At 37.9% G+C, this 15,697-nt stretch overlaps 1 protein-coding gene across 1 annotated transcript in view; it reads left to right on the top strand.

Moving 5' to 3' along the window:
- Positions 1-11,491, top strand: part of LOC126183556 (uncharacterized protein KIAA2013 homolog) — a 171,651-nt gene extending 160,160 nt beyond the window's left edge. Inside the window, exons 11-12 of the mRNA XM_049925635.1 lie at positions 8,302-8,426; positions 8,578-11,491. Coding sequence (XP_049781592.1) covers positions 8,302-8,426; positions 8,578-8,789 — 337 coding nt within the window. The 3' untranslated portion in view covers positions 8,790-11,491. The remainder of the gene's footprint in view (positions 1-8,301; positions 8,427-8,577) is intronic.
- The last annotated feature ends 4,206 nt before the right edge of the window (positions 11,492-15,697 follow it).

Below are 15,697 nucleotides of genomic sequence, written 5' to 3' on the forward strand. Positions count from 1 at the left end.
GGCTGTTTGTGAGCAATTGGCTACCCTAGTGGGGAACTTTTCAGTGGGAATTAAGTTGAATGATAGTGTTACAAACTCAAATAAGTTCTTATTGGGAGAGTCTTTAAGGAAATCTACATTGAAGTCACCAGCAACCACTATTTCTTTGTTTTTGGTTGTTAAATGGGCCAGTACAGCTTCAAGGTGGTTTATGAACAGATTAAAGTTACCTGCAGGTGCACGATATACATTTAATATTATGAAGGATTTTTTGTGAAATTCCTCTTCTGTTGCACATCCTTCCATATACTGTCCTACGCAAAATTTATGAATGTCTGTGTTCTTAGAATTATGACAGCTCCTGATGAATGTGGCAACTCTTCCTTTCTCCATTTCTGCTGTACAAAATTGAGGTGCTAACCTAACTCCTGTAACACTTAAAAGTTCTATACCAGTGGTCACATGATGTTCAGAGAGGCAGATTATGTCAGCTGGGTTGGAGGACTCTAATTCATCTATGCAGATAATTTATTCATTAATTTTATTTCTCAGTCCTCGAATATTTTGATGGTATAAAGATAGCTGACATTTCACATTGACTGAGTTAAAATTGGGTAGAGTTAAAATTTCTACTGATTGTTGAAAATTCTTAACCTATAGCTGTTTATGCTGCTGTAATAAGGTAGAATAATGTTTTTTGTTTCTTTCTCAAACTGAAGGTTTGTCTCAATCCTAACCTCTTTTAAAACTTGGTTTCTTTCTGCTCTCCCTACCCTAAAGAAGGGTCTTTTCTGAACCATATAACCACTTGTATTTTATCACTCATAACAGTGACTCCCCCGTTTAACTTTCCTGCTATTTTCCCAGCCAGTTTATCCTTCCCTTTCCTGTTCAGGTGATGGCCATACCTAGTATAATCCCACCTATGGAGAGAATCAACAGGAACCACACCAGTGTGTTCCAACTGCAAGGGGAAACGAAGATGACGATGAGCTGACTTGAAGAAAGATTACTAAAATTTATGTCCTGTTGTTAATAAAATAACGAAAACCAACTGTGAATACACTTTAGGAACTGGTGAAATGCGTCAGGGTGGCCAGCCTTGGTATGTTTCACTAGGGGAGAAGAAAAAATTGCAATATTCTTAAAGCATACTACTGCCTAAAATACAGGTGTGAATTATCATGAGGTAATAACACAGTAAAAGCCTTGTACTACATTTGTGGGATGTGTAACGCACTGCCTGCAAATCTGGAACACTTATTTTGTGCCATGGCTTGAAAGGTTTTTCCAAATGTGCTGGAGACCAAATATTGTCATTGTTGTTTGGGTGTAGGATGCACCACATCAAGATTATCAGTGTTCATACACACACACACACACACACACACACACACACACACACACACACCTGAAAATGTAATTAAGATACTCAGCATTCCACATACCAAGTAGAATTAAGTATGTAGATGAATGTGACTGGTTGATCATGTAACATATAGGGTGAACCAGCTACTGCAAAACATTAAAATCTCCTACCTTATGTCCGCAGTTCATGGTATCATGGTCGCATTCTCGCTTCCTGAGCACGGGGTCTGGGTTCGATTCCTAGTGGGGTCTGGGATTTTCACCTGACTTGATATGACTGTGTGTTTGTGTTGTCCTCATCATTTCATCATCATTCATGAAAGTGGCGAGTTTGAACTGAGCAAAGGTTGGGAATTTGTATGGGCGCTGATAACTTCGCAGTTGAGCACCCCACAAAGCAAACATTATCATCCTAGGGATAATTCACAGATGTGTATAATAGGTACTACACTCATTGTATTGTTACCTAAAATTATGGGCAAATCCCTGTTGAAACTAAAGGTCTCTCTGCTTTCAGTGTATAACATATAATAAGGTAAAATATGTTTCACTATAAGTTGTGTGTCAAGGGCATACAGGCAGGCTCTTGTACTGGAAGATGAAGCCATGAGTTGATGGCCAAACCACTGTGGGATGTAAAGGTCAGATAGTGTGGACAGGATCACCAACACGAAATAAATCTTCACATTGAAAGTGTATTTATTAAGTGCGTGTGAAACTACAAGTGGAATGAGATGCGTACCCTAGCAGAAAGTGCCTCTGTTTATATAGTTATAGAATTTAGCAAATTGTAGAAATATTTGATAAATGATTGAGGCCTAGAAACTTTCAGTCATAATAAATGTTAAATGATAAATAATTGCAAGTGGTGGAAATCAAACCGGTGATCCACACACCACCAGTGAACAATGTACAACCTGTGGCACTATTAGATCGCAGATGCATAATGAAATGCCTATTAATTTTGACTAATGACCAACTACTAGAAGTCAAGCAAATCTCTTAAAAATCTTTGTGCTATGTATCAGAAATTAAGGTCTCTAAGCTCAGAGTTATTAAAACAGTGTGTTCTGTTCATTTTTTGTATCATACAAAAAAGTTAAATGAAGAAGTAATAACAATGACAACATAATGGAATAAGTTTGATTAAAAACCATGTAATCACAGGAGGTGGGAGTCAAACTAGTGACCCACTCATCACTAGCATTTGACATAATGAATGCACTATGGCCTATTATCCACAGTATGTGGCATTGCTCCCCTTCTTTTTAATATAGGTACTCGCTGTTTCGGAGTTGTCCAAAGCTTCCCAGATCTGGATCTAGGCAGTGGTTCTTCGTACCCCAAAGTTTGTGGAGAGTTGCATTTTGGTCATGTTGTCACAACCTCATGCTCACTGCAATCAGTTGGAGTTGTTTAAACCAAGCCATCATGACAGTCGAGCAGGTTTTAATATTCTTTGTATTGGAAACCTCTAGTCTTGATTTGCATGCTTCATGTAAAGGATGTAGATAATATCATTGCGCTTTAGTCTCCTGGAAGTAGGATCACCCTCGACTTCATAGATTACATCTGACAAGTGATGTTCTCTTGATGAGCTATTTGATGTAAGCATCCTGAGCATCATCACGTTGAAACTGAAACAAAGTAGCCATCATTGTTTCAGCTTCTCAGCTATGGATTAGGAAGAACTACATGAAGCCTGTAGTGCCTTGCTTTCTTATGTTGTATTCGAATTTCATGGTTGGCAGTATCTTATTCCAGTTTCTCTGTTCAATGTCATGATACATTGAAGGCTTATCTGGAAAGTCTTATTAAAATATTCTTAGAGACTGTTTGCCTGCAACTGGTAGGCAGTTGTCACTCTGTGCACAATATTGTATCATGAAATTAACTCTGATAACAGTCTTAAAGCTGGCCAGTGTGGCCGAGCGGTTCTATGCGCTTCAGTCTGTAACCGTGCGACCGCTCCGATCACAGGTTTGAATCCTGCCTCAGGCATGGATGTGTGTGATGTCCTTCGGTTAGTTAGGTTTAAGTAGTTCTAAGTTCTAGGGGATTGATGACCTCATATGTTAAGTCCAATAGTGCTCAGAACCATTTGAACAGTCTTAAATAAAACACTTTTGTACAATCAGAAATCATTAAAAGTTGTGCCCCCTGTTTTGAAATTGTGTTCTACAAGACATTTGGTGATTTCTGTAGCCAATACAGCCTTCCCGACTGTGTAGTGCATGAGATAGTCAGCGTGTACTTCTGTCCCTTATTCCCATTTGTCGGCTTAGGAAACATCTCCAAGAGGTCAGTTCCAATTTGCTAAAGCAGAGCACTGCAGGAGAGATTGGTACAAAATGTTGTGGGGCTAACTGAGACATGGCATGGTATGGATTTTGTCTTTGGCTTTCCCTTCAGTGGCTTATACAATGTTTGGGAGATCTCTACATACATATCTGTCCAATGATACCAGTTCCTGATTATATCAAGCATCTTAACAAATCTCAGATGACTTTATATAGAAGTATCATGAAAATACTAAACTATGGCAGGCTATAAGTGAGCTAGAATGAAGAGAAAAAATTTCTTTGTGATTGGGTCATAATTTCATTTATTCAGTGTTACATCTATTAATCTAATTTCTCCTTCTTCATTAATGCTCTTTACATTTTGCTGTTGTGGTCATTGGTGCAGTGAGGACTGGGATAACTAGGTCTGCTTTAAGGGCTAAATTCCTTGTGTGTTCCAATTCTCTGAGTGACCTTCACTCTCTTCAACACTTGTACCCAACAGATAAAGTAGTCCAGAATATCCAGAATGCCCTCCTCCAACTACAATGGATGGGGAGGGAGATGTCTTTCAGCTGAGTACTGGGGCACATGGGCATTGATGGGAACGAAAGGGTGGATGTAGCAGCCAAGGAGGAGTGTCATGATCGTCACTTATTTCAGTGTGCCATCCCCATATATGCTATATCCTCACTGTTGAGGTACAGAGTCATGCGTCAATGGGAAGACAAGTGGCTGGAAGTGTCAAATGGTAAGCTGCATCTAGTAAAGCCAACTATTGTTGCATACATCCTTCCAGCCTTGAAGATGGAATGAGATCCTGCTTACCCATCTTTGTGTGGATCACACACAGTCCTCTGACACGTAGCTTCTTGCTTCGATGGGACAACCCTCCAATGTGTGGTGCGTGTGGTGTACAGATCACTGTGCACCATATTTTACTAGACTGTGTTTTATTTTCGGATGAGAGGGCGGTGACAGATTTTCTGGCAGATCTGCCATCTACTTTAAGTTACCCTTAAATGAATGTGATCAGAGTTTTAACAACTTGTTTCCACAAATTTTGGGGTGACTGGCTCACCCATGTTTTTTGTAAGTGGTCAGCCAGTCACATCTCCCTTTGGCTTTATTTTAGTTCTTCTGTGGCTTTACTTCTGCTTCAATCCCGTGTCTAGCACCTTTCACACTTCTCCGTTGTATTAAGACCTTTCAGATAGAATGACTGTGTGGGTCAATGTGAGTGAGGTGGGAGTAAGTGAATGAGTATAATTTTATGATTACTCCTCATTGTGTGACAAGAATTTCAGTCATTTTATACACATTCAATTGTAATATGTATAAGGACACTGATAACCTTGGCACTGAGTGCCCTTGAGTTAAAAAACCATTCACACACGCACACGCACACACGCACACGCACGGGTCCAACTGTCCAGGGGTAGGACTGAGTGGTGGGCCAGTGAGGCACAGTGACAGACTAGTGGTTGAAAAGACACTTTCTACATCTACATCCATACTCCGCAAGCCACCTGACGGTGTGTGGCGGAGGGTACCTTGAGTACCTCTATCGGTTCTCCCTTCTATTCCAGTCTCGTATTGTTCGTGGAAAGGATTGTCGGTATGCCTCTGTGTGGGCTCTAATCTCTCTGATTTTATCCTCATGGTCTCTTCGCGAGATATACGTAGGAGGGAGCAATATACTGCTTGACTCTTCGGTGAAGGTATGAAACTTCAACAAAAGCCCGTACCGAGCTACTGAACGTCTCTCCTGCAGAGTCTTCCACTGGAGTTTATCTATCATCTCCGTAACGCTTTCGCGATTACTGAATGATCCTGTAACGAAGCGCGCTGCTCTCCGTTGGATCTTCTCTATAGCTTCTATCAACCTTATCTGGTACGGATCCCACACTGCTGAGCAGTATTCAAGCAGTGGGCGAACAAGCGTACTGTAACCTACTTCCTTTGTTTTCGGATTGCATTTCCTTAGGATTCTTCCAATGAATCTCAGTCTGGCATCTGCTTTACCGACACTCAACATTATATGATCATTCCATTTTAAATCACTCCTAATGCGTACTCCCAGATAATTTATGGTATTAACTGCTTCCAGTTGCTGACCTGCTATTTTGTAGCTAAATGATAAAGGATCTATCTTTCTGTGTATTCGCAGCACATTACACTTGTCTACATTGAGATTCAATTGCCATTCCCTGCACCATGCGTCAATTCGTTGCAGATCCTCCTGCATTTCAGTACAATTTTCCATTGTTACAACCTCTCGATACACCACAGCATCATCTGCAAAAAGCCTCAGTGAACTTCCGATGTCATCCACCAGGTCATTTATGTATATTGTGAATAGCAATGGTCCTATGACACTCCCCTGCGGCACACCTGAAATCACTCTTACTTCGGAGGACTTCTCTCCATTGAGAATGACATGCTGCGTCCCGTTATCTAGGAACTCCTCAACCCAATCACACAATTGGTCTGATAGTCCATATGCTCTTACTTTGTTCATTAAACGACTGTGGGGAACTGTATCGAACGCCTTGCGGAAGTCAAGAAACACGGCATCTACCTGTGAACCCGTGTCTATGGCCCTCTGAGTCTCGTGGACGAATAGCGCGAGCTGTGTTTCACATGACCATCTTTTTCGAAACCCATGCTGATTCCTACAGAGTAGATTTCTAGTCTCCAGAAAAGTCATTATACTCGAACACAATACGTGTTCCAAAATTCTGCAACTGATCGACGTTAGAGATATAGGTCTATAGTTCTGCACATCTGTTCGACGTCCCTTCTTGAAAACGGGGATGACCTGTGCCCTTTTCCAATCCTTTGGAACGCTACGCTCTTCTAGAGACCTACGGTACACCGCTGCAAGAAGGGGGGCAAGTTCCTTCGCGTACTCTGTGTAAAATTGAACTGGTATCCCATCAGGTCCAGAGGTCTTTCCTCTTTTGAGCGATTTTCATTGTTTCTCTATCCCTCTGTCGTCTATTTCGATATCTACCATTTTGTCATCTGTGCGACAATCTAGAGAAGGAACTACAGTGCAATCTTCCTCTGTGAAACAACTTTGGAAAAAGACATTTAGTATTTCGGCCTTTAGTCCGTCATCCTCTGTTTCAGTACCATCTCGGTCACAGAGTGTCTGGACATTTTGTTTTGATCCACCTACCGCTTTGACATAAGACCAAAATTTCTTAGGATTTTCTGCCAAGTCAGTACATAGAACTTTACTTTCAAATTCATTGAACGCCTCTCGCATTGCCCTCCTCACACTACATTTCGCTTCGCATAATTTTTGTTTGTCTGCAAGGCTTTGGCTATGTTTATGATTGCTGTGAAGTTCCCTTTGCTTCCGCAGCAGTTTTCTAACTCGGTTGTTGTACCACGGTGGCTCTTTTCCATCTCTTACGATCTTGCTTGGCACATACTCATCTAACGCATTATGTACAACGGTTTTGAACTTTGTCCACTGATCCTCAACACTATCTGTACTTGAGACAAAACTTTTGTTTTGAGCCGTCAGGGACTCTGAAATCTGCTTTTTGGCACTTTTTCTAAACAGAAAAATCTTCCTACCCTTTTTAATATTCCTATTTACGGCAGAAATCATCGATGCCGTAACCGCTTTATTGCTTTTAATCGCAACATTCCTCTGTCATCACAGAGAGGTGGACATGATCTAATCCATTGCAGCATGCCAGTGACGGTCAACACCCCAGATGGATGGTACTTGCGTTGGCATCCTGCAGTGATGTCATACCACGGAGGTGAGCCAGTGGCCCATCAGTAGGCCGAGGCTACGTTGTCAGCAGCCCGCTCCTTCTTCTTGCTGCACGGCCCTCTGATGTTGAATGCCCATCCCTATGTGACCAGGCGTGGCTTGCATCTTCCACAGTGACGAGGGATGACTGCCTTGCATGGGGTGTGACCCGCTGCCTCTTGACAGGAATCTGCTGGTGGCTGGTGTAGATGGCAGGTCTTCTGTGCTGTGATACTAAGTCTTCTTGGGTGGATAGGAGGCTGCTGGCCCATCCTGGTCTCGAACCTGTGACTGCAGCTGGCATTGCCCATTTGTCTCGTCATCTAGCATAGCCCTGGCAGCGTGATAGTACTGCTGGGTTCTGAATGCCTCTGTCTCAAAATTCACAGTTATTTTCACTGCTCTGGGGTGATTTGTTGCATTGCCTCGGCTCCTTATCATGTTACTCATAACATAATTCTAGCCACGGTGTGGTAACACATCCTTTCCTCTCCATCTATTACTGCTGCACGGTGCAGGTTTTGCAGAGCACAGCTAGCCCATCGTACAATCCTTGTGTGTACATGTTGCTATAACCGACAGGTCACAGTGTGGACTGTGCATACCGACCAGCGGTAGCTAACACAATGCTCCATGGAACCTTCTGCCAAATTTCACCAAGACTAAGTATTAGCAATACACTACTGAGGTTAATGTATGGGTCAGTGTCAGGTGATAGAACAAGAGGATGGAACAGAGACTGGAATATCATGTGTGGAAATGTTTAGTGATTAAGAAATAATTATTAAAAAACAAATGATCTGAGTATTCAACTTAATAACTCTTATGTTGTATGCATCATTCTCCAGAACAACCACCACCACTTCTTACAATGTAATACAGTACTCACTTTTGCAGATCAGAGAAGACAAAGTTCCAGGTCAAGCTGACTGAGCCATTAACAGCAATACTGTATATTACATATGACAAGCAACACATGGAAGATCTCAGGCATGCAATACATGTGAAAAATGTAGAAGAAGGTAAGATATTTTAATATTGTATGAAACAGTAGTCGAAATGCTTCTAAGATTTCAAATTTGAAATGAGCAGTGTTGGTTTATAATATGAACTGAATTGAATTAGCATTTCTCAGATATATATATATGTATATATATTACTTTTTTGTTGCAGCTCCTCCACTGCATAGCCATATAATTTCACTGCATAAGCATGGACATCATCTTGGATTCTCAACAATGTTTTGGGTGTTCATAGCATTAGGAATAACAACATTTCATATTTTTGTTTTTAGATTAATTTACAATGAACTTTTCCACCGAAATGACAAATTACCGCAAAGGACTCGATATACAGGAGATCTAAATAATATGCACCGGCTATAATATTGTATTTGTTTAAGCTGCTTGTGGAACAGTTATATTCTGATAACAAATATTTGAACATCCTGCATTTATAGCATTGTGGCTGTTTCATTAGTATTTAAGCAAAAGACATTCATCTGATCAAGAATGTCATGAACTGGCATGGTGCTCTGAATTTGTCGGTTAAATTTGGTTCACTTTGTTTCAAACTTTTGAGATGATGGTATAGAAGTGCATTTAGTAGAGTTCAGCAAATTTCAGTGATCTAGTGAAATAGGCTGTTATGAAAAGTCATGTGATGCATACAGACAATATCAAAAATAGAATAACTCTTGAAAGAGAAAAATAGAAGAAAAGAAACAGATAATATGAGTTACTTGTAAATAGTATTTAAATTGTAGCTTTATCTTTTGGAGTGGGTGGTGGTGAGTAATATCCTGTGTTGTGCTTGAACGAGAATCTGTTGCTGTTGTATTAATCATTCTCAGCTGAGAATGTGTTTGGTTTCCTCAGTGGCAAGAATTTTAAAATTGAGTATATTTGAGATGAAGAGGAAGATATAGGGTCGGTCAGATGAAGTAAAAAGCAATGTGAAAATACTTGTGTGAATAGTAAATGAACAGAAACATTTATAAAACAAAGGAGTGCATTAAACAAACAAACAAAATCATCATTTAAACCATAGAAAGAGTGACTGAATGTTATGTAACAGAAAGTAGTTTCAGAACAGTACAAGATGATGTGTCATCCTCAAATTGTGTAGGGAAAAAGTTAGGAGTGGAAAGTAAGAAAGAAATATTAACAGTAAAAGACACTTCAAAATTTGTATAACACACACACACAACTTCTAATTTTGGCTAACTCATCAACAGAAGGGTACACTAAATTATAATGTTGTTAGAGATAAGTCATCCCACAGAGATTTTATGGGGTGAAAATACACCCATACTATTTCGTGTAGCTTACTTAATTATATCAGCACTGTTAGCTATTTTTTAGTCCTCTCCAAAACTACTATTTCATTCTGCACCCAGCTTCTGTTAACAAAATGTAGTTAATGCGTGTTTTACTTCCAGGCTGCTTTTATGCAAAGTTTCTTTAATTATAAAGTATTAGTAATTCATGAAGCTTAGTGATCTGGTATTATTTTTAATTTCATTTGCTTACACATAACAGTCACAAGGTACTGTTTTCGGACTGTATGTGTTTGAAAGTGGTACTGTATTATTCACACCTGTTCTCTTTACAAACAGACTGCCATGGTTTTGTCATCTACAGTTTGCAGTTTTATTGCTTTTCTGCAGTATTTTCAATGTAATGTAAACTCCACTGACTAGGTGGATGCAAAGCGCATTTAAGTACTAAGTTATTTTGTTTGAAATTTTGTATCTACCAGATTCTCACTTTTAGTTTCACTTCTGTTTTGTCTGTCCCTTTTTAAATTTTCATGTCATGAAGTAGTAGTTTCTATTTTTATGTTGCTTGTTCATCAGTTTTCCATTGTCTTCTTTGTTATCTTTGGTGCTTTTGTTTGTTCTCTTTTTTATTTACTCCTCGTTGCCCCAATTTTGTTCTGTTCTAGCTTCCTCACTTTTCTACTTTCATAATTCTACTCTTTTAATTTTTTTGAATACTTTTATTTTTGTTTAATTATTCTTACTTCTGTTTGGTTTCTTTTGATTTTTAATTGAATGACCTTTTGCCCACTTTGTAGCAACCTATAAATATGTATCACCAGTCTAGTCCATTGCTATTTACCATACAGACAAGAAGCTCACATGTACTTCATTGCCTTCATTATCAACCTTTTGCTCCTGATTTTTTTGTTTTAAAATTCTTGCCACCATTGGGCATCCCTGGAGAGGTTAACTTCTTTACTTTCTTTCTTTTTAATTATAGAAACATACTGCACTTCAAAAGTAGAGTTATTCTCTGTTGTTATTTGTTACACATTTTATCAATGTACAGTTTTTCTTTATCCTAAGATAGGCATTGAAATATAGATCTTGCAGTGCAATGCTAATATGGAGGTTAGAAATATGTAAATAAATGAAGTTTGGATGCCTTATTTTTTTGGAAAATTTTGTACGTGATGACAAAATATAGATGTATGTTTCAAATATTTCAAGACTGTGCCCACTTGGGGTTTGTACAAAGCATAAACTAGCAGAAGTTATAATGATGAAATTATAACAATAATGTTAATAAACACTTTACAGATATTTGGTAGTCACTTATTGATGTAAATAAACTATATTACTGACGACACAAAGTATGGTTATGGTTGTACTTAGCACAAGTTTGGAAATTTGTCCTTATCTGTTTAAGTATAGTGGAATAGAAAAAAAAACAATAACAGAAAGAACTTAAACCATATGTAACTAACAGGTGCCTTACAGACTTGCTACTTTTTTAATATACATTCTTTAAAACTTAGTCTGTTTGTACAAAATATGTGCTAAATATTGCATCAGCAGCCTCCTCTCCATGTGACAATCGATAGCTAGGGCTCTTCGTACTTACTATGTGTATAATTAAACATCCAGAAATGTTCTGTTGTGCAGTGTTTAACTTTTTGTTGGAAAGTGCATAATTGCAATACCCATATTATACTTATATTGTTGTTGTGAAGTCCAGTATTTTATGGGATTGTTTACATGTTTGGAGAAAATTGTACATGTTTCTTGTATTTATTCGAAATTACAGATCAACTCTGAACCACAGATTGAATTAGACTTTACTTCCAGGAAGCTACGCAGAAGGCTACAATTGCTCTGTGGTGGGATGAGTAATAACTTTTTACTTGTTTCCTCAACATAAAGGCATATATTTTATACTCACTTGACACGTACAGCAAACAGAAATGCTCCAGTAACATATTCTCTTGCACTGTCTATCATTGTGGGGGAATTTCTTGACTTTGGTATTCAAGGTGATTCAGTGTTTTGAAGTTACACACACATCCTCAAAAGTTTGAAAAGGAGTACCTTCAAAAGCATTCTGAAACATTTTCACCACTGGCAACAAATTTGAGCATGTAAATACACTTTCCTTGATAACAGTTCTTAATTTATGATGCCTTCCAAGGTAAGTGGCATTATTGCTGTATTTTATGTGTAGGTGTCAGTTACCCAGCACAGGGTTCATTCATGTAGTAGAGTTTGGTTCCTGTTACTGATGAAAATCACCAGTTTGTGTCACTATTAATATGCCAGTACTAGACTGATTGATACTCTTTCTGCACTAAAGCAGTCAGTAAGAGCAAAGATGCCAGATAGCCACGACTAGTGGTGTAATACATCCAGGCAGAATATTTGGTTACATACTCATTTCCTTCACCATAAAATTTTAATATTACTTAACAAGTGAACCCCCATTTCTTTAAAGAATCAAACACCCATGTATAAAACAGCTCTAGATGTCAGATTACTTTAAAAAAGGAGTGTTAAATATTTGACTTTGAGCATGCAAGCAAGAAAAAGTTTACAAAAGGTTTGTAATTATGCTTAAAGTTTGTCAGAAGTTACTAAATGCTTTTATTATGAAATGGTGGATGGATATAGTCTGGCTAATTTGCATTCCATTTCAAGCAAAAGCTAGTTTTTCTTCCATCTCAATGTTCATTTTGCAAGTACATGCAGTGATGTATATAGATACTGTCTGCAAACTGTGTTGTGAATAGAGTCAGTAGTTAATTAGAAATAAATTAAAATGCCATGCCTGATTTTGAAGTTTGACTGCATGAACAGCGAAAATGTATTAAGCAATGTTTCATAACTTTGTGGGTTGTGTCAGTGAGATACAGTTTAACAAAGATTTGAAATTGAATGTAAAGTATGTTGTAAATTGCTCTCATTCTCAAATAGTGGATGAATAATGTCCAGGTATTTGTGCAACATTAGTTACGCTGCCTCAATACAAACGCACAGTATCTGAGTGCAATACTTGTCTGATTGAGATATTATACCTGTTAATGAGTAGATTATGACATCATTTAAAAATTTTAAATTTGCCCAACAATCACGCGAAATACTGAAAATCAAATTTTTGTTGCCCTTGGAAGCTGTTAGATATGGAACCTGCGAATGGTGCTGGCTTGTGGGACAGCAGTTCGGTAGTATAGATTATTGTTCGTTCAAAGCTCATCGCAGTCACTGATTCGTGCAATCAGTTGTGTATAGCCTTGTAAATGGGGAAGTATTCATATTTTATGTGTTCATTTATTTTATCAGATAATGCCAGAACCTAGAAGCCTTTTATCATTAATAAGGTTATCTTCATAATTTTGTTGCTCATGGAATGTAATGGAGGATGCTATCTACAGAGTGCTATGTAGGAAGCTCAGCTTGGTATACCTCCTGCTCTAAATTTATGGAATATGTTGCTGTCATTGCATCTAAACTTTATTCCTAATTTCACTTTAGCCTCTTACATTACTTGCAGAAATAGGAAAGAAACTTGGTGGGTATAAGTTTTGTGATTTTGTGCTCCACCAGCTCTGCACACAACTGTACCTAATATCTTGATTATTGTGCAATGCATTCTGTGTTTAACATTCCAAGAAATTCAGACTGCTCAAGAAACATTTCAGCCACAGAACCTCATTCTTCTTGACACCAGTGTAGTTGAGGATTGACAATATTGCAGGATAAGCATTTCAGCTCCGTGATATTTATTTTTTTCATTTATTTATCCAACTAACAATCACTGTAATCTTACAGTGATCAGTTTTGATTGTTATCTACAGATGTCTGTATATCATATAAGTGTTGATTTTTTTAGTGACAGCTTTGTGCCATTAATTTATTATTTAAATTCTATTATTGTGATTTTTGCGGTAGTCATTTTCAAGTGGTCAGATGCTAAGAATCAGCATTTGCCAACACACCTGAAAGCATTAAAGAGGCATGAACGTATATTGCTTTGTCAACTCTAATTATGGTACAAATAGAAATACGCCAGTGTACAACAGAGTAAAAGTAATACGGATAAAGTACAATCTGTGGTTAAAATGTTGTCATTCATGTATAGGTTGCAAGGTAAAGCACCTTTTAGTATCTTGGGTGCAGAGATTGTTGAAAGCTTACACTCTAATCTGCTCTTTATTTGGCTGAGAAATGTGATTATTATTTGGTCAAATAAAATAACCAAAAAGGTGTGTCTGTGAATTGACAGTCATGTTGCTGTTTACAAATATGTGATTCACCACTGATTTCTCCAGGGTACTGGAAATGAATATGAGACGGTACACAAGTTAAGCTGCTCTGAAGGCCCAGAACTTCTGCTTCATTTTCTTACACACACACACACACACACACACACACACACACACACACACACACACACACACACAAATGGGCTTCCTAGCTTTACAAATTCAATAAGAAAATAAAAAAGTATGATTTTTTTTTATATTTAATTTTTTTTTCTTGTTTGGAAAGTCACAGACTGCTAACTTTCTTGTTTTATTATCAGACACAACTGATATAAAAAAAATGTTCACTGCTCTAGCTATCTGTTTTATGTAAATATTTACTATTAAAAATTTACAAAATCACATTTTAAAAATTTTTACAAATAAATTACACAGAAACTTTCATCACAAAACATATGAAAATTGCACAATATATTGTTTTGTTAATGTGTTAGCAGTAACTGTAATCAAAGAGGGCAATATTTTTCTGTGTAAAGTGTTAGAAATTTTTCAATATTCTGCTTATTTCACATCATTGAATTTCTGGTGTAAAATATTTGCGATGGCAACACTATTTCCAGCTGTCTTCTGTTTATAACAAATAAGTGAGAACTTTCACATGAATCATTCTGCATAGAGTTTTGTGTTTGATTTGAGCTTTTTGTTAGATACAGTGTCAGTGAGGAAATACAGCAGTGAAAGGGTGAGATGTATGGACTATAAAAACAAAAAAAAAAAAAAAAAAAAAAAAAAAAGACACAAGAAGGTGATGTTTAAGAAAAGTGAAAAATAGGTCACAATTGTTGGGAATCTGTCAGAGGTATTACAGAAATATCTTGGTTCTCAAGTAACTGTGTTACCATCACATCCATTGTGCAGGAATCATTATACTCAATACAACATGAAATTTAGTTCTAACCCACCTGAACGATCATCATCACTGGAATATGAAAGTGAAGAAAACAGTGCAGGTGTTTATGTTCCTGGGTGTAAAGTTGTTTGTGTGTTCATTGTTAGCATTTCTGTTGTAGCCCCCAATATATCCCCCCTTAAATGCACAGGCAAGATAAAAAGCACAAGAAGAAAACAGTATGTACAATGAAAAGTGGAAGAACCTTCAATGTGTTGTATACAAGCAACATCTTCAGAACTTAGTGACATGTATAATGTAGATGCACTTGCTGCAGAACCTGAAGATAGAGATGTGCTCCCAGTGTGATGTGTACATTATATAATCTCAAAAGCTCATAAAATAAAGAATTAAAAAGGTATTTGGGCATACCCAGATTCCAACTGTTGGCATCCATTGCAAAATTTTGCGCTTAATGTTGCTCTGGAATATTATCTAAATGATGACAAATATTGCAAATGTTGGTTGGCAGAGTGTGTGGTGTGTCCTGGTGCTGAAGGAATGGCTATTGAAGCATTACTGCTTCTGGATACTGACAGTGGCGTAACCCATGCATTGTGGGGAGGAGGGGAGTTGATGAAGAAGACAGTGGAGCTAGGGAAGTTTGTTACAGAGGTTGGGCATTGGGTCATGAGTAGCTCACCATCATATCCACAGGTTTCAGAGACAAGCCATAGCAGAAGTAAAATCAGCCACATCCCAGAATACTGACACATTAGTTCTTCATTTCTACGTTGCTGAGAACTGGTCTCTTGCTTTTGGTGAATGAAACAAAGCTACTACTGGCACACATCACAAGTGTCAAATTCACATATGTTGCTCACT

Source organism: Schistocerca cancellata, chromosome 4 (assembly GCF_023864275.1).
Source record: "Schistocerca cancellata isolate TAMUIC-IGC-003103 chromosome 4, iqSchCanc2.1, whole genome shotgun sequence".
NCBI classification, from domain to species: Eukaryota; Metazoa; Arthropoda; class Insecta; order Orthoptera; family Acrididae; genus Schistocerca; species Schistocerca cancellata.